The sequence below is a fragment of the Haliaeetus albicilla genome, chromosome 11 (assembly GCF_947461875.1).
Source record: "Haliaeetus albicilla chromosome 11, bHalAlb1.1, whole genome shotgun sequence".
NCBI lineage: Eukaryota > Metazoa > Chordata > Aves > Accipitriformes > Accipitridae > Haliaeetus > Haliaeetus albicilla.
In genome coordinates, this window is record NC_091493.1 from 29,337,516 (window position 1) to 29,358,273 (window position 20,758).

Consider the following 20,758-nt stretch of genomic DNA (forward strand, 5'->3'; position numbering starts at 1 on the left):
TAAGCCTTACAGATGCTGAGCTACCTTTCAACTTTCATTCTCATAACAGAGAGGACACAAGCTTGCTAGAATTTTTAATTCCCTCTGCTTTTTCCTTTCTGACCAAGATTCCTACAGGTACTTTTGGAGGGGTTCTTTCTCATGGGAAGTCAGATGTATCAAACAGGGAAGGAGGAAGTAGATTCAATTCTTTACATCAGATTCAACCAGAAGGCAGCAGGGCATGAAGGTCACTCAGAAAATTAAATTAACAAGCCAATAAGGTCCCCATTGTAGGTTCAGGCACACTAATTAAATAGGATTCACTGATGTGTTGAATCATGTGTCCCAAGCAGCTGGGTCTTCAGAGTCAAGGTCATTGCCACCTCTGAAGAAGAAAAAGATATTTCTGAGGCAGTAGGAACAATATGGCCAGCCTGGAAGCAATACAGAGCGGAAGATCATCCAGGACCACCACTACTTTATTCTTCCATACTTCCATTTTCTAGTAAGCAGCATGGTACAAATCTATACAGCACAAGTTTACCAAAGAACCAGAATTTTTCCTTATGACTTAATGGAGCTTTCCAAAGTTATCCCTTTTACTTTGTCCATTCATTAAAAGGATAAGGCAGTGCTTAAAAAGCAATCAATAAAACTCAAAGTCATTCTGTTCTCCATCTGCCATATGGAGCTCCTTGCCCTAAAGGCTACACACAAGTGCAGTTTTGTGTCATTTACTACTTTTTCACTTCCATAGGGTACTCCATCCAACACAGTGAGTGGCAAGTTCATTTTATAAGATAAAATACAGCTGGGTGAATTTGCTTTCATCTCACAGCAGGACTTCATATATATAAAGCGGTATAGGGAAAAGAAACTGGATGGCTAACAGCACAGAAAAAGTCACTTCTCAAGCATTAATTCAGCTCTCACTGCAGTTGACACAGGCCAACAACCTGGTTCCTTTCAGCTGTCCACCATTCTGGATGCTAAAAGTTTGTATTAGATCAAATGATGGATACCTTCTCAGAAGGAAAAATAACTCCCACATAAACACACCCACCAAGAGCTAATACCTCTGTTAAACATTTCTGATGTTTTATGAAGTCCTGGTGCCAGAAGTCAGTATTAGCTGGAAGGCTACATCAAGAAAGTACCACACATACTTGGCCTTGTTCTTATACCCTTTTTTCTTTATCTGCTGCAGGTTCACATTGAAGACAAGGTACTGGGTCAAGCGGACCTTTGGTTTGATCAAAAATAGCCATTTGTACAACTGAAATGGACCTCCCTTATTCAGTGATCAATTCTTACTGACTTGATGGGATTACTTATAACAAAGAAGGCTAGAGTGCTAGCTGTTATAACAGGAGTAAATAGCCTCAGACCTTCCCTCAGCTAGAAGAAAGACACTTGGATTTTGGGTTTGGTTTGGAAGAAAGTTGCAACACGCAGCTCCTCTGTCACTGGAATCCATTTCATGAATAATTCTAGATATTTCATTTTATCTCATACCATAGGCTATTATATCTCTACACAAGTTTTTTTTCCAAGCAATTTCAACAGAAATTCTGCAAATTAAGCCTTGTTTACTCTGAGAGGTTTATTCCATCTTCTTTCTAAACCAATTGACTCAGCAGGTTTCTTCTGAAACAATAAAGAGCAACTGAATGTAAGAGAACCCAACTGCCAAACCCAATGCCTTTTTAATTACGTTAATAGAGGGGGTGGACAATGAATTTATACTTATTACAATACTGACCATTATTTTCTAATAGGACATAGATTGAATAGACTTTATAGTTACATTTACTGTGTTTTCAACCACCTTTTCTGTTTACTTTGCATTTTAATAATGCTAAAAAGCTAAGCAGTAATAGCAGCTATCAAAATAATATCAATAGTAAGAAGAAAAGCCTAGAAGGAAGGGTGATGCTGCTTTTGTATCAGTGGCCAGAAGTTATTTCTAGACCAAATCAAAAGCTAGTGGAAAGTGGTGCAGTTTGACTCAGGTCAGTGAATTAATACCAGTTTCTACAAGTAGAAGAGCTGACTCCTCATGCAACCCCTTTAATCTTAACCATGTCTAACCTTTACTTCAAAAACTAGATTTCCTCCCCCCACCTCTCTTCAGTACTTGTCATCTTTTACCTGGACTAAGCAATCTTTTGCCCACCTTATTCCACCATTCATATTTTCTATAATTCAATTTACCTCCCAACTCACTATTCTTATAATAGACACCAAACTTGGTTCACTTGCAATTTTAAGCATTTGCTATATGCATGACCTTAGGGGGAAGTTTCAAATCTGTTTAATTTTATGTCTATTCTTTAATTCAAATCAACATTTCGCCAAGTTGGCCTTGTACCTACTTGGATAATTTGGAATGAATTAATGTAAAATAATTATCTCCACAAAATGGAAATTAACAAAATTAGCTACGAGATGCAACTACATCACAATAGCAACACTTCCAGTGAGTACATTTACCTACACAGAGTTCTGTTCTACCACAACATCAGGGTGGGCATCTCAGAGCAGAAGTTCATTTAGCTCGGTACCCCAACTGATGATGGTTAACAACAGATATCTGTGTAAGACCTTGGGAAGCATGAATTAGTATTTCCTCTAAATATTCTCCCAGCCTCCAACAGTTGGGATTCTGTGACTTTCTGGGGCCACAGATGGCATCCTTCGTAGGCATATTTAGATTGTTTCTGGAGCATAGAAACATCCTAAACAGTGTGATGCACTGTTGCACTTTCCATTTCTCTTTTAATTCTGCCCAGATATCCCATCCTGGGTGCTGAGTTTTGTTGAAAATTGTACGTTGTCACAAAAAGCTTTTCATGCCCAATCAGTATATTAAAATAAACATTTTGTAGTTTTAATTTCTTTAAAAATTCAACTCCTGGCTCCTAGCTTACATAGCCATTGATCAAAGCAGTCTATTTTGACCCCTTCACAATGGGACATGATGTCCAGTTCTTTGCCTATTCCAGTCTCTACGCAACTGTCCAATCACAGCTATTCTCCATGCTGTAAGTAGATATTATATAGTACTGTAAGTACAACCTTCAGCCCTTGTCCTACTATTACGCTTTGTTGGACTAAAATACTTTTCTTCAAGTGAGCTCAGCTTACGAAGTAATCCATTTGCTCACTATGATTACCTCAGGTCTCTTTTTGATTCACTACCCTGCCTGTCTTAAAACTTGGAAATTATACCAGATTTATTACCAGACTAATGGCAAGAATACCCTATATCATTGCACCTAGAACTAACCTTGCACAATGTCATTAGAAATATCTAGCCAGGAGAGGATTCCTTGCAGCTGACTTTTGATATACATGAATTTGCTGATTCTTGATTATGCCTAACCAAATATTTCACTAATAGCCACAAACCCATAGAGCGACAGAACACAAATCCAACCCCAGCCAGTATCCTGTTCTCTGAACCATGCAGCTCTCTCATATCACAGTAAGTTCATTCATACTCTTACTCACTCGGATCACAAACTGGGCTGATTAACTCACAAAGAAACACCAAATAAGAAGTAGAATCCCTGTTCTGAATCCAGGGCCCTTCTGTCTCAATCAAACAAATTACTGTGTTGAGGAAGAAAAGTCAGGAGATTGAAAATAACTCCTCCAAGTCTCTCCTAAGACTGCATTTGGCTTCCAAATGCTGTTGTGCATCATCTTAATAAAGCACTTAGGGAAATAAATCAAAGGCTATTAAAACACTTGTGACATCACACTTGCTTCTTTGAGTAACATCCATGTCTTGAATTTACAGTACATGTGTGCTGAGTAGCTGGTGGACTTTAAAGAAAAAATAAAATAATAATAATAAAAAAAAAGAACGTATTGGCTTCTTCCTCCTTTGGCTCCTTTACCAGAGATAAAGCAGACTGGGATTGTAATGTGCTTTTCTTACAAAAGAGTTAGCATTGTGAAAGCTGTTAACATACAAAGAGATTACAAAGAATAAGACCATTTACCTTTGAAAAGGGAACACTTAGAAGGGAAATTTACTGAGGTCTTTAAATTTCTTTCTTACTACCTTCATCGTGACTAGCCTCTAAATTTTATGCTGCCTCATAACAAGAGAGCACATCGCCACTCGAGCATTGGCAGGGAAGTGAAGAGAAATTATATTTCCACAATGCCTGTAGTCAGTGCACACTGCTCAGCAAAAGGAGGTCAGAGTCTTGCAAGCCACAGATGTGCTTACTGGAAAGGGCCAATAATTTAATAGCCTATAATATATATAACTTACATTTTTAACTAGGTATTAATGCTAATATAGCAAGTCATCAAAACTCATGTTTCAGGGCATAAGCTGATTTCTCTAGCGGGGCAAGAAAGAAAAATTATCCCAAAGGTAGTAGGTTTCTTATTGAGAGTTTAACATTGATAATAGCTGTCATTTATTGGGCACTGCTGGAGGCAGGCTAGGGAAAAAAAGCAGCCACCTCTTGAAGATTCTAGCAAGGAAAACTCATTTTCAGGAAGAACTACGAAAAAACTTCACATTCTTACCTATTCCATAGTATGGAAGGGTGTTGCTTCCATTTAGGTAGTGCTATCATAGGGTAAGGAAGAAAAAAGGCTGTAGTTCTGCCTCCCTCACCTCCCAGAAAACACAGGAACAGAGGAAGTGAGAAGTTACAAACAAAATTAGGAAAAAAGGTTGCTTCATATCTTCATAAAGAAACAACTATTACAAGTGAGGTTCATAAAGACTTCATTTTGCTGCTGCCTCTAGTGCTTCTCCCATCTACTCGTTCTTGCCAGCAATGCCACACCACCCATGGTCATAAAACATCTTCTGTGTCAATTTCCCTTCCTTGAAAAGAGAACTGACTATTTAGAAGGAATGGTTCTGAACCTCATTTCTTACCCTTCTGCAATTAGACTTTGTTTGGGCAAAATCCAAACTAAAGATGTCATAAATTGACCCGAAGATGACAACCCACCCTGCCTGCAAAGATAGCCAGGAGTTTCTCAAGGTCCTGTTAGGTATTGGATGAGAATATACCAGAAGTTTGGCTTGGTAAAGCATAGGTCAAATCTCTGTTAGGCTTCAGCCATGAATGGAGACTGTAGGCTTATGCAGCTGTATTTCTGCTCTAACTCTTTCAGGACTGGTTTTTATTAACCAGTTTCATCCAAAACTCTCAGCTCATTTACTGCAGATGGACAGGTAACATAACCCCATTACCCACCCATACAACGGTGAAGAAACTTCCCTAAAGCTGTATGTAGGAAGGCGAGGACTCACAGCTGTGGTTCTCATTCCATGGCTCTAAACAGAAGATATGTTGTTGCCATGGTTTAACCCCAGCCAGCAACTAAGCACCATGCAGCTGCTCTATCACTCCCCCTCCTCAGCTGGACAGGGGAGAGAAAATATAACAGAAGACTTATGGGTCAAGATAAGGACAGGGAGAAATCACTCAACCAATTACCGTCACAGGCAAAACAGACTCAACTTGGGGAAAGTTAATTTATTGCCAATCAGACCAGAGTAGGGTAATGAGAAATAAAACCAAATCTTAAAACACCTTCGCCCCCCACCCCTCCTTTCTTCCCAGGCACAGCTTCACTTCCGAGTTCCCTACCTACCCCCCCCAGTGGCACAGGGGGATGGGGAATGGGGGTTGGGGTCAGTTCATCACACGTTGTCTCTGCTGCTCCTTCCTCCTCAGGCGGGCGACTCCTCACACTGTTCCCCGGCTCCTGCGTGGGGTCCCCCCCACGGGAGACAGTTCTCCACAAACTCCAACATGGGTCCTTCCCACGGGCTACAGTTCTTCACAAACTGCTCCAGCATGGGTCCCTTCCATGGGCTGCAGTCCTTCAGGCACAGACTGCTCCAGCGTGGATCCCCTGTGGGGTCACAAGTCCTGCCAGCAAACCTGCTCCAGCGTGGGCTTCTCCCTCCACAGGACCACAGGTCCTGCCAGGAGCCTGCTCCAGCATGGGCCTCCCACGGGGTCACAGCCTCCTTCTGGCATCCCCCTGCTCCAGCATGGGGTACTCCATGGGCTGCAGGTGGGTATCTGCGCCACCATGGACCTCCATAGCTACATGGGGACAGCCTGCCTCACCATGGTCTTCCCCACAGGCTGCAGGGGAATCTCTGCTCTGGGACCTGGAGCACCTCCTCCCCTCCTTCTTCACTGACCTTCGTGTCTGCAGGGTTGTTTCTTTCACATATTCTCACTCCTCTCTCCAGCTGCAGTTTCTGTGGCCCAGCAACTTTTTCCCCTTCTTAAATACATTATCCCATAGGCACTACCACTGCCACTGATGGGCTTGGTCTTGGCCAACAGTAGGTCAGTCCTGGAGCCAACTGGCATTGGCTCCATCAGACATAGGGGAAGCTTCTAGCAGCTTCTCACAGAAGCCACCCCTGTACTGCCCTGCCCTGCCCCACCCCCCGCTACCAAAGCCGAGCCACACAAACCCAATACAGTTGCTTCCTACAAGCAAGGACAGAAATAGAGGAGACCAAAAAGGTGTGGTTTTCAGCCTCCTAGATTGATCCTTCTGGGCTGAGACAGCCCGAGACAATGTAAACACACCAGAACTATCAGTAAAAACACAGTGATTTGTTGGTAAAGCACAATGGGAGCTTAGACCTGACTAAGGCTTCCTTTTATGCTCCTGTCTTACGGAAAGGTTATTTAGCACACAGTTCTGGTCTCCTGCTTCCCTTTTAGTTTATTTAAAAAAAGGGTTTGTATCCAAATGTATAAGGACAATGCTGGCCCGATTTTGATTGCAGTCCCTTTTTCCCCAGAGGTTACAGTGCCCATCAGACTGGCAGCTGAGTGCTGTGCAGATTTTAAAGCCTGCAGCTTAAAAAAAGTCTCTAGGAGACTCAAGACCAGCAGTCACAGCCTGCTGGGGAAGACTGGCAGCTTTTAATCAGTGACAAGGAACCTGCCATCTCCTCAGACTGCTTTTCAGTGTCTGTGTCCTTTCCACCCTGCTGTGTTTCTCCTTTATATATGGGAAATACCTGGCTCCAGGTTAACTCTGAGGGGGTGTCTCCTCTCCTCCTGTTCTGCCTTAGGGGAGAGAGCAACTTTGTAGCATTACCACCATGAAAGAGCAAAAACCTCCAGTTTTATCAAAAGTAAACAAAATTTGCTTTTGTTCACCAGCAGAACAGAAACCTGGGTTTTTTTTGGTTTTTGGAGGTTTTGGGGGTTTTTTTAATTGCTGGACAGTGTAAGCATATAAGCCAACAACCAACATTCAGCTGGTTTGCTGGAAAGCCAGACTCAAGGCTCTGCTTGGCCTCATCAGAGCTGTGATTCAAACCTCAGCCTTCGGTATGACAAAGCAGCATCTACAGGTCCAGTTCACAGAGGAATCCACTCCTTTCTGATTCCCCTTCCATCCCATCCTGATTTGTCTTTCCAGCCAAGATACTTTAAGCAATGAAGAAAAAAGCTCTCAGGAACCAAGTGTGAAGAATCTACGTTTGGGCTTTCCCATCTGTACAACAGTTGGGGCCATTCAACTTTGTCTTCACTATGTGAAAACCAGGAAATGGGGCTTTCTCCCATGACAGAAAAGGTGAGATTGTGAGCAGTCACCTGACTCCAGCAGCTCAGGCTTGAAGAAAAACCAGAAGGAAATGAATGGGAACACATACACAGATATGTACGCAGAGTCTTGAAATACAGCAGTAAAAGCACATTAGTAGAACGAACGACACTTTCTGCATGAATTTTGCCTTGGAAGAAGACAGGATATCTATCTCTCTCTCTCTCCTTATGAAGTCATTTAATACACAATACATGTGGCATATCTGAATTTCTATTACTTTTCAACTCAGTGTCTCTTATAGATACACTATCTAGATTGCAAGATCACTGAAAAGAGGTTTTACCTTCACACTCAACTACACAGCACACACTAAAATGCATGCTAGGGAAATTCATGCAACTTCCTTACAGAAGAAACTCATTGCAGGGGTAGTAGGAAATAATGAGTGAAAGAGAAAAGGAAAGCTTTTTACCTCCCATTGGTAAAGCACTGTATTGGTTTAGAGTGCATTACAACTGATGTATTAAGTGGTGGGTGAAGAATGTGTCCTGTCAATTATGAACATCTTGCCAGTGAAACGACTCGGCTGAATAGCAGTGGGAGGCTGCCAGCTAGGATAGAAAAGTTCCTGAATCCCCACATGCTTCCTCCAGGCCTTCATAAGGGGAAGTCAAGCTGCAAACTAACTCCTTGCTCACCAGGGATCAAGTCTCCCTGAAGTTGTTCCTGTCATACAAGCACAAACCTCCTCAGTGCTCAGTACCCATAGGCCCTCAACAGTACATCCTAATGACAAAAGGCAAAATGAACCTTCCTTGCTCCAATTGCTCCAGCTCCCTGCCAAGCACAGTATGCACTAACAACACTGGACCCTAACCCAGTGGCCCTGGGCCTTCCTAATGAACAGCTCATGCATTGATGTCTACTTTCCCCACCATCACCACTAAGCTTCTGACACAAGAAAGAAAAGCCCGCTGCTGCTGAGAACTACATTGTGCTCTGAGACACAGAAGCCACTAGCAGGATCACACTCAAAAGCTAGCTTTGCTATCACTATTGAAGACACGAGTTGATTAATTGTGGGCTTTATTTCTCCTTTTCTGTTTTGTCTAATTATTATTTGGTAGGTTAGAGAAACCAGAAAAAAAAAAAAGGACACTTCCAAGCAAGCCACTATGTTTCGGTGTAAACGGTAGTCAGTTTATGTTGCACAACAAACATACCACTGATACATATTTAAATACATATTTTTTACAGCACATAGTTTCCAGGTGTTTCACTAAGTCCTACAAGAGAAACCTATTGACACATCTGGCTCTTTCTGTAGAAACAGTAAGCTTTGAATGTTTGCCTGGATTATTTCCCAAGGTACAGATGCAGAGATATTTGGGACCTGGATCTGAAAACCTTAGAGTTCAGATCTCAAGCTAGTATAACTCACTCAGCTGGAGTAGGTTTTTTGTTTACCCAGTCCCAGCCCCAAATACATTCTTTCTTTTTTGTGATTAGTAGAGGATATATCCCTCTGAAAAAATAAGTACAATTTTACCCAGCTTTGCAAAAGGAAGAGTGACTGCATAGATACAAAAGGGATGGAAAAATCAGAACATGAAGGGTGTTTTGCTTTCTGTTTACAAACTGGTAACTACTGTGTTGTTTGTCCTTCCTCTTACATATCAGCTCCAGTCTAGCTTGTCTGCAGTTATTACACAGCCACAACAGACAGATGAACCCTGTGGACCGGAACCAGAGATAGTTCTGCTATGTTTTACCAATATCATTTGCACAAACAGGTACAGTCTAGGAAACAGATGTGCAAGTTCATCTTCTAATTTGCAAAACAAGAATGACAAACTGCATTTAAACACTGTATGACTATGAAGTGGCATAACCATTGTGCATCTGTTATTTACAGTATATTGATAATATATGTCAGCATTAATATTAATTATCTTGATTTACATGTTTTTTTCAGGCAGAAAATGGACTGGGGTTCTTTTTGATTTACTTGATAACACTCCTACATTTCATGACTGGCTACAACAGAGAACACATTTTTAATATACTTAATAAATATGCATTGTCATTAGTGTTGAATATTTTATCCACACAGACCAGGCAATGAGGAGCACATCACTAAATCCTCAACCAAATCTGATCCTTCAAAATATCAGGGTATGATTCTTCAAGCTATGTCAAGGCAGAACTTACTTGAGATTGTTTAATCAAACACACATTAGGCCACAAAACGCAAGGGTTGTACTGATCCTCACTCTTCAGGGAAGGCAAGAATGTGGTAAAGTTCAGTAAGATTTAAGTTTCCTGCTAAACTAGGATCTATTGAAGCATCTGCTGTAGGTTGTTTCCTAGGATGGTCTCTTCTGGGGTTTTGGGTGGGGTTTTTTTTCAGTTTGATTGGTTGGCTGTTTTCCCCCCCCCTCTCTCCAGCTTTATTGGAGCTCTTTTTGATAGCAGGCAAAACATCTCAGGAAACTTTGGCAACCAACTAGAAGAGTTGACTGTACTAGAAGTTTTTATTACTGTTAGTCACCAAGGTAAAATGAGCACTCATAAAAAATTGATAGCTATAGAACTGCTAGGTCCTTAGGGGTCTTGATGGCTGAATAGTGTCCCATCACACAGGAAAAAGGCTGCACTCAGCTCCACACTCAGTCAGTGCATGAAATCCATGTTCTAAGCCTGCTTCCCATGTGAGCAGGTCTCCCGCTGCGATGACACTGTAAAAAGATACTGCTTCCTACATGACTAGCTGAGTGTGCAAACTCATTCTTCCCTCCCCCTCAGATGCCCTCCAGCATCTACACACAAAACAGTCAGTGGTTCATATGTTTGCAGGAGCAAAAATGAAAGAAATTAAAATAAAAGACACAAGGCAATGTCATTGTTAAGATTTCACTAAATGCCCATGGGAGATAAAGTAGCAGCATTTATCAAGCTCTGATATTCAGTTAAGAAAAGTGACTTACACTGTGCAACTGAAGCACCATATTTATAGATAAAAGCATTTCAAATAGTCCTTTTCAAGTTCTCCTTTCCCACAAAGCTGCTGGTTAAAATGTGCTTAATGAGACTTTCCTTCCCCTCACTTTGTCAGGTCCTCTCATATGGATTTGCTTCTCCTACCTACTTCAGCTAAAAGACCCTAATCTGCTGTTGCAGAGCACACTGTGTCACTAAGCCACAAGTTATGACCTTATTAATGTGGCTCAGCAGGTAGAAAATAAATGTGAGTTGAGAACAACCCATCTGCAAAACAGAAGGAACCAGCATAAAATGTGCAGGACAATGAGGAATACAACAACAGACACATCCTGGAAATTGCCCTCAAAGGAAGTAAGCAAATACTGACAATCTTTCAAGTCTCCTGTTACAAGAACTCTCTAGTCTAGAGAACAAAATCTCCACAAAGACATCAACAATACTGAAGATGACATGGATGGCTATAGCTCTGATTTGTAGAGAGGGCATTCTTACCTAGCAAGGAGCCAGAAAATTGCATGCAGAAACATAAATATGTGAGGCTTCAAAGCATCTATAGCATTTATAACCACATAGCTGGGGTCAACTCACAGCCAAGACTTTTCAAACAACAGGATTCAAGGGAAAGAAAGATGTCTAACAGAGATCATCTGGCTAATATTGCAAGGTTTTAGCTGGGTATGACCCTCAGTCTACATCTACCTCTCTCCCTGAGGCTTCCATCCTTAGAGCAGCTGCAAGAGAAAAGAACTCATTCCTGTTGTTCCATTGCTCCTTCTCATTATCTAACATACTAATACAAACCCATCTCCAACAATGAGTGTTTTCACCAAACGCTCCCATGCATAATGGTGATTATGGGACTACCCAACATATAGACATAACACAATGGCACTCAGACCTTAGTACCAAGTACCTTGGTCTACATTAGCCCAATATCTTGTCTCCAGCAGTGGTTGAGAGGAGGATAAGAACACAGTAAGGACAGTGAGTTCTTTAGTTCATCAAGTTGTCCCATGGAATAAATGAAGGTTATTTCTATACCGAGGTGGAGATGCTCTGACTATTCCAACTCTTCTCTGGCTTACACACCCAACTTCCCTTCTTGAAAGGACAGAGTTGCAGGACGATGTGCAGTGGTGGTGTTGGAAGGTGGGGATAAGTAAACTGATAAAGGGGTTAAAACACTCTTTGTTTCAAGGTTAAACAAAAATGCCATGAAAAAGCTAGAAACAGAGCCTTGGAGTTCTGAGAATTTTTATCTTGATGTGACTTCTGTAATATTTATCACTAGGCAATCTTCAAAATATTGCAGATGCCAGTTAGCTAAATCCATTCTAAGCTCTCTAGGGCCAGAGGTGAAGCAACTATTAATGTTCCTTGCTTTACATATGGGAAGTTAAAGCTACATCTATATGAGGTATAGGTATTTTTCAGAGTCCTTGAGATTCCTTTATGGCATATGCACTAAAGCTTCCTTAGTGCAGAAACCAGGAGCAGTGAAGAACAGGCTGGAAGTGTCAAGCACTCCTGAACTGGGGAGCTCAGAGTTCAGGCACAGTGTTGGAGTGTCAGAATATCATCAATAACTTCCAGAACTAACAGAGCAACAGATCATGATTTAGAACATAAATGCTCGCAAACCAAGCAAACTCTACATTTTCGTACCTTCTGGCTGAAAAGCAAAGTTTAATTACTGCTATTTTTACAGCAAGTTCCATGAAATTACTCATTCCTGACCAATTACAGAGCTATAAGAAGGCAAAGAGGTGAATGGCAGCACTCATTGCTTGTCAGCCTCTCAAGGCCCTGAGGGAAAGTGTCCTGCCATGCACATCTTTCCAGAGCATCATATTTACACAAACAGAAAAAAGATCAGTCCTCCTGCACAACTGTCTGCAGCTCATGGATACCATAGTCACTGTTCTGACATTTTTATTTATTGGAAACATAAGCTTATCTTACTCCAGTGGTAAAAAACATCTTCTCCTAACTCTCGCAGCTTAATCCTCTTTGTGATCTGAGAGATATCTAGGAGAGGAAGAGAAATAAATCCAATACACTCAGTTAATTGCTCAGTGACAGATAATCTTTTCTCCTCTGTTTTCTTCCTCTTCTATAAAAAGAATACCAAAAAGTAAATAAAAAGCCCTCAACTAAAATGTGGAAAAAGTCTTGAGAGGATAACAGCGTAATTAAAGTCAGGCCCAGCGTGATGCAAAATCTCATCTACTGTGTACAGAAGCAGCAGCTCACTTGCCATCCAAAGCTCAGTGAGTACAGAGCCTTAACACTCTAGAAGATTGTATAGATTCTTCCCATCTCTCTTTTCTTACTGTATTTCATCCCTTCATGTCTGTCGCCAGTGGTCTCTTAATTCATCAGCAGTTTTAGAAGGGCGATCTCCATCCATTAGTGCTGCAGCCAGCTGTAGTTAAACTGGCTGAAAAATTACAAAGAAATGCCATCCTAGCAGGTAGTAGTGTGTTTATAAAGAAGACAGATTCATATCTTGTAGGCGATGGCATAGTTATGTTATAGATGGTTACAGTCCCATCAGTCACAAGACTGCTTAAATCACCCAAGTACACCTTCAAATGACAGATGTGCTTATAACCAGCTATAGCATAAATGACTCGTGTCTGTGACATACTTCTAAACAGCCCCTCATCATTCATCAACCTTTTGAGAATACACTCAGCACAGGAGGAAAGAGTGGTATTTCTTTGTCATGTATTCAAGACAAAGATTCCTCTTCACTTGTGGGTACCTGCAGAACTACCTTTCTCTTCTATCCTTCAGAAACAGAACTCTTGACATCAGAAATCAAACCTGACATGAGATCACGCTTTCTTCCATTCCCCAGAATCAAACCTAGAGGCATGAAATAAAGGCAAGATATGTTTCTCCCCTTCTCTCAATTCTGTTTTTTTCTATCCTTTTCAAACAAGCAGGGAGATTTAAATTAACATGTCAGTTAAGCAGCCAGGAGGAGCAACAGCTAATAAGCTCTCTATCAGGTGCATTAAATAACAAGATATGCCCATCTTGTCATTACTTTCCATCACACTAAGAACAGAGAAGCTGTCCTGGGATCTTCATAGGGATAATTATTAGTGACCTGAAGGAATGCCTGCATGGTGAGCAGGGATCTAACAGCAGGGCCAGACTCAGGACAGAGCATAATGTAACCACCTGGGACTTACGTAAGGCAACAGGATCAAGGAATGACAATGAAGTGCACTGGCAACTTTCAGAGCAGTCATGAGCACTGAAAAGCTGATCAAGAATAATGGAGCGCTGCAAAGACAAGTGGGTTGATTTTAGCTATCCTGGTTGTTCTTCAACATCTCCCAGTCCAAAGCATTTGCCTAGAGATTCTGGATAGTTGGCCATGCAACTGTAATGAAGTGCTGACAAGTGACATGTGCCAAGTGAACCTGAAGCTGGTGGGTTCAAAGTAAGACAAGTGGTTCCTCAAATAACCTGTGGAATTTTTTGCTCTAAGATGTCACAGGTACTAAAAATTTAACACATTCCAAGAGATATTAAGAAAGTTAGCTCATGGGATATTAATCCCTGATATATACTAAAACCAAAAAAATTATTCAGAACCTGATAGACTTTAAACTGAAGATTGAGGAAGGACCCTAAACTTCAACCCAAAGAATGAATGCTAGCAGAATACTAGAAGGAAGTGTCAGATATGATAATCCTGTTCATATATTCTTTCTTCGACTGTTTTTTGGTAATAGGATACTGGGCTAGAGGAAACAATCAGGCTATTACTATGTTGTTAATCACGTTCTGATATTAGGACTGTCTGAAGTCCAGAAAAGTGCACTGCACTCACTAGCTCTAGGACTGCTACACTGCCAAGGCCCCAGCTTCTGGTACATCCTCCAGTGATATCCCCACAATCCTTTCTCCTTTAACCAGGGTAAATTTTATGTCATTGTGGCATGCTCCACAGAAACCATTTCTGAAACAGACAATAGCATAAGGTCATCAGCATGATTTTGTGCCCACATTGATACACCTCAACAGGAAGTGTTTTCCATCTCTGATGTGGCTGACCTATCTTCAGTCCTAAACCATTATCTCAACACAATCCTGCATTGCATCACATGAGTAAAGTAGTTCTTCAGCACTGTCAGCAATGGGGAAGGAGGTGTCTCCACATACTGAAATGCCATACCTTCCTCAATAACTGAGGTTAGTAAGAGGAAATAAAAATAACATATTTCATATTTATGGATATTCTTTCTCAAAACCATTGAGAATTTAAACAATCTAGCCCAAACTCCCTTCCAAAAAACATTGCCAAAGCCACAGTCCTGAAAGACTCTTTACTACAGCGTGCACACCATAGTAAAGACAAAGCTAGCAGAGACAATAGTATCATTTTTGATCTCAAACCATAGCAGCAATGCATATGAAATGGACAAATCTGATTATCCCCCCACAGCAGGATGAGAAACCATTTATCCAACCCCACAAAATACTAATACTTTTGAGTGTTCCTGTTCAGAACAAATCCTCGAAGTTTTGTATTTCTTTAGGTTTTCAGGGTTTTTTGTCTGAGGGTTTTTTTTATTTCTTCAGGCCAGTGGGTAGCTGAGTTAAGAATATACTCCATGTCAAATCCCTCCTCTGTCATTCTCTTAAAACCCTGCTCAGTTCCTTGAACAGAAAGGTTATTTGTTCTACTTCTGACCCAAAATTCTTCCTTGGAAACAAAAAACCTTTCCTAAAGTTTATCAAAACAAGTTCATCCTTACAAGAAGTTTTAGTTTCAAACACCCAAAGTATTCTTGTATCAAGACAGTAGCCTGTCCACCTCCATCAATAACGTGCATACAAAACCCCTAGATTTCCCACCAAAGTTTCACAGATGGAACCACAAGAAAACCTCCCTTTCATCTGTTACAGCTCATGAAAGTACCACTAGAGACACGTGAAGTAAACACCCCTTAGATCCATTTTTCATAGAGATAAAAACAGGCACCATCTGCTCTCACTGAATCCAAATAACAGCCTTAAGAAATAGACCATGGCCCAGCTCTTTCCTTTGGTTCACAGAGTGCATGATGTGCTTTCAAATCATGAAAGTATCAAGGTATTCCCTATAAATCAGTCCAGTAGTCAACATCACACAAGGGGAAATCAATTATCTGGTACTAATACTATCAGGTCTGAATAAACAGGCATTGAATACTCGTTCACAGGTATTCTCCTAGTCTTAGTAGCACTGACTTTTCATAAGGATCATTTGGGCAGCAGACAGCCATTAGATCCTTCATATAAATAAGGACTTAAAGCTGTTGAGTTCTCCTAAAAATAAACCAATTGGTTGATTTGATTCTGAATAAGATGGGAAAGGGGAAATCAAATGATAGCACATCCATGAAGTACATTATCTAGCTGAAATAAGACAATCAGACTTCAGTCTCTTTGTCCTTGAGTATGAAAGAAGTGGGGGGGGGGGGCGGGGGGGGCGTAACTACAAACCTTCCAGCACATTTTAAAAAATCTAATTAAATTCAATAAAAGAATTATATCAGGTTCTTCCTATTTAAGTAAGGTGGTAATTATTAACTCAATTTATCTCCATACCTCCAAAGAGAGCTCTCTGTGATGCTTCCCAAGTTGTAGTCATACAGCTTTGTCAGAATTAGAATCACCTGAAGGCAAAAGAAGAAATCACGGTTAGTTTCAAACAATTACAATCTCATAGAACTGAAATGACCCCAGGGAGGGCTTAGGATTCCTTTAATGGGTGCTTAACATAATTGAATGCATTGTTAAAAGCATTTGCCTAAACTGACATGGGAAGTATTTGCAGAGAGGTATGTTGAGCCAATCAGACCTTTTCTTGCTCAGCTCCTCTGTGTGATATCACCAACAGGTTCTTCCCTTAACCCCAGGAGGCAGAGTGCAGTGGGAAGGAGCTGACATGCTATACAATGTTTCAGGAAACAAGATGAGATCTGCTGTATACAGTAGAAACAGTGATTACTTTCTGCTCTGTTTCACCAGCACTGAAACTGCTGATCTTTTTCACAGCTGTGGTACACAGATAACCCACTGGCCTGTCTCCAGTCAAACTCTTTTTGGTTGTAGAGGATGATATAACACAAGCAAATGATCACCAGTTTTGGCCTGGGAGACTCAGGCTAGACATCAGGAAAAAAAAAAAGTCTCCATGAGGAAAAGAGTTCAACACTGGGACAGGCTACCCAGAACCTCTGGAAAGCCTCCATCCTTGGAGGTTTTAAAGACCTGGTTAGACAAAGTCATGGCTGACCTGATCTATAGCTGGTGATAACCCTGCTTTGAGTAAGAGGTTGAACTACAGACCTCCAAATGTCTCCAACAACCAACATTTCTATGACTTCAGTGAAAAGTTTTAGATTTAGCCAGAATGGAATTGTTTCCAGATTTAGGAGTTTTATTAGCTTTTTTGATAAACAGCTTTTCCCTCCTGCCAAAACAGACACTTCTAGAATAAAATTATCTTAGCGGGGGGAGGAAAGCAATTTTAGCAAAAAAAATTTCCAGCAAAACATTTCAGCCTTCTCTTTTGTTAATGTCTTAAAATAATTTCTAACTTTCAAGATGATGGGCTCCTTTAACAAGACTGACATTTGGGACATAAACTACCAGACCATTACTATTACTACTAATTTATTTTGCATTTCACTGTGCCAGGTCACTGTATATCTTATCCTCCTCTCTATCCCATTAAAACCACAGTAAATTAAAGAGGCACAACACTTCTTATCTGACAAAAACACTGATCTATATACCTCTTAATATTTTCAGCCTGGGTTCCTATGAAATGAGGCTCACAGATACACATTCCCCTGCTGCCTTGATAACATCACCAACTTCAACCCATTTGGCAGAGAAGCAAAGGACTAGAGCAAATTCAGTCCCTGTAAGCCCTGTGCAAGCTGGCAGGAATAGCCACATGGCTGCTTGCACCAGGGGAGAGGAACAAACCTCACCATCGCCATTTCCAAAGCCAAAAGCCATCCTACCTCTTACGCACCAATGGCACTGAACCAGCCACACCAGGAACTACCTCTTTCCAATATGCTCAGCATGCAAGACAGCAGAAAAAGCATGGCTATGTGAGAGCTGAGGGCATAAGCGAGCACGTAGTTACTACAATAGAGAAAGGTATAGGGGACAGAGCACACGCATCTGACAGGCATCTGTTTCTACAGAACAACTCTGTTAAATCCCTCACAGCACGGAGAGAGGCTGCCCAAAGCATTTCCTATCTGCACAAACACAAGTCATGTGCAGCTGGTGGGGGAGACAGAAGAGGCACCTGAAAAAATGGTGGTTTACCAGGGCTGACCATTGCTAAACATCCTTCAGAAGAAAAGCAGCCTCCCTTACTATCTGCTCCCATTTTAATCTCCCACCTCCCACTATGCCCACTTACTGCTTTGTGTCCAAAATGAGAGCCTCATCCTGCTATCCATAAATAAGTGGCTGCAAACTCGGGCTATTAAAATGCAAACTCCATCAGGCAGAAGACAAGGCGGGGGGAGACACCTCGACTTTCTATCTCAGCAACACCGCACAAACGACTCCACAGAGAAATAAAGACTGCGGAAGAGCGTCCCCAGGGAGGTGCCCAACGCCCAGGGCTGCCCCCAGCCCGCCCCGCTCGCGGGTGTGGGACAGGACCTGGCTGCGAGGCCCTGCCCTGCCGCCCCGCGGGGGAGCCGCCGGCCTGCGCTACCCCTCGACCTGAGGCGCTCGCGGGGCCTGGTCATGGCAGTGCAGAGGGCAGGGGCCTGCCCCAAGGCTGCCCTCAGCACTAGGCCCAGCCCGGCCCCAAACTCCTGCGTGACCCCCCAGTCTGTCCCCGGATCCCGATTTCCTCAGTGACTCCCTCACGTTTTCCCCCGCCAGCCCTGCCCCACGGCCCTGCAGCGGCAAGCCACCCCCAGGCCCCTGCAGGTGCCCTGACCACCAACCCCAGACCCCACCACGTCCCCCAGCAACACCCACCCTGTGGCAGCTGGGGACCAATTCACCATGACCCCAACCCTCCGAGTGTCGTGTCCCCCTGAAATAGCCCCACAGTGACTCCTTCCTTGGCCCAGGGCCCACAGGACAACACACATCCCCCGGAACGATGGGGGACGTTCACACAACCGCCGTGACCCTCCCTCTCTGCTCCCCAACACACGTAATCCCACTGCTGTCCAGGAGGTGCTTCCCTCCAGCCTGGAGGGTCCCTCTTTGAAGAGGCGGCCAACATGAGAAGCGCCAGCCGCCTGCCAAGGCATCAGATGGCGGAGCTGCAGCAAGCACATATGCTTCGCAAAGGCTTGTGCCAGTTAGGGCTTTGTAAGTGCTAAACTTCAATCTCCACCCTCCCAGGAATGCTTATCAGTGACAGCAGAGCAGCTGTCTGCTCCAGATACAGAACCACGTCACTGCCATCCCTCACAGCACCCTCTGAATGGGCCTATAAATCCCCTACTTGACAGATAAATAAAAATTAAGGGGGGAGAAAGGAAGAGGAAGGGGTGTGCGTATAAAGCCTTTCTGAATAACAACTCTCCCAATGTAAGGTAGCAGTGAACTCCATGAGGTTCAGCGCCAGCCTGCATGGAGACCTGCTTGGAGACCTTCACTACAGCATGGGAGTTGCACGCACCCTCAGCTTCAAGCCTCCCTTGGATCTGCAAAGCAGCTGGACAGTTGCTTATATCTTTTTCCAAGCCTTGTTGTCTTCTCTTGGTCCTGCCCTCCTCTGCTTGCCAGAGGAGCCAGAGATGTAAATGACTAATGAATATTTCCCCTAATGAATATTTTGACATCTGGTAGTTTTAGAAGCAGACCTGAAGATAGCAGGCACAGAAACTGGGAAGAGTAAATAGGAAAAACAGAGAGGTTTTCCCCCCATTCTTTGCCACTAGATGATGTAATCTTGGGAAGATCATACAAGAATCAAGAAACACTTTCCCCATCTGTAAAACCCAAGAATTAGAATCAGGGTAATTTTGTGGAATACTAAGATTAGCAGTGTGTAAATTACTGGTGCTAAATAGACAGAGAATTATTTTTCACAAGTTACTCAGATTTTAATTTTTTTTTCCCAGCTGAGGAAAAAAAAAATCACAAATCTCAAAGCTCCCATGAAGGAAAACTCCATTGAGAATTTTAACCTCCTCACCTGAGAACAAAAAGTTGTAACTGACATCCCAAACTAATATGCACTTACAAAAAATTAAAAGTGCCAACATGAGAAACCAAAATATTTCACTTCCAGAGAGCTGAAATGTCTCTCTTGTTCTTTCCTCTTCCCCCAGAAATTTCAGTAAAGCCCACACAATCTCACTTAGACTGCTGTAGCTCTCCTGGAATTGATGGGGGTGGGGGGAGGGGGCAAGGCAGGGCAAACCCAGCTGCATTCCATCATACTTCTTTTTGATATAGCTCTAACAGTCCTTCTGCAGAGGCATCCCTGGACCCATCCAAATATGCATGTTTGTTGCAGACTAGCTACATCTAGAACCCTAAATAATATTGCTTCATGCTGGAATTTAGGATAAGATCTTAGCATTTAACATTTCCAAGCTAATATTTTGTATTTGACACCACGCTGCAGCATACATATGCACTAGTTTGTTGGGTAATAGCTTAGATATCTCCACTTGGTGTAGATATCGTATTTCCAAAACACATAAGGGCTTTCCTATAGGAAGCTTTCTCATTTTTGTGGACCTGTATCAGCTCCTGAATATCTTTAAGCCTATCCCTAGTTTCCGCAATCTTCTTGTGCCATTTACTGTGGTTCAAATACTAGCAATAGATCTGCTCAAACATATGTGTGCAAAACAAACAAGTCATTGGGCAGAAAATTAGTTATTTCTGCCCTAGAGTTCAGTATTCTCTTTTCCCCTTAGTAACGATATTTGAATAACCTATGCAAGGCCATGATTTTAGTTATATTTACTTTTTCAGAAAACATATTTCTCCTTTGCTGTTCTCATTTCTTTGTTATTTAGCCTGCAAAGGTTAGTTCATGTTTAAGATTGGGTTTTTTTGGTTTTTTTTTTGTTCTCTGTGGCTGTCACTATGTAGTACTGAGGAACCTAATGAACAGAGACATGCATATTATGTTCTTCTAAATGTCAGAATAGGGGCTGTGAAGAAGCACAGTAATGAA

The 20,758-nt window shown here is 42.1% G+C and overlaps 1 protein-coding gene across 4 annotated transcripts in view; it reads right to left on the minus strand.

The window, feature by feature from the left end:
• SORCS1 (sortilin related VPS10 domain containing receptor 1) overlaps window positions 1–20,758 on the minus strand; it is a 308,841-nt gene that overhangs the window by 198,051 nt on the left and 90,032 nt on the right. For all 4 annotated transcript variants that reach the window (XM_069796931.1, XM_069796930.1, XM_069796929.1 and 1 more), the window contains exon 2: window positions 16,174–16,241. In XM_069796931.1, coding sequence (XP_069653032.1) covers window positions 16,174–16,241 — 68 coding nt within the window. The remainder of the gene's footprint in view (window positions 1–16,173; window positions 16,242–20,758) is intronic.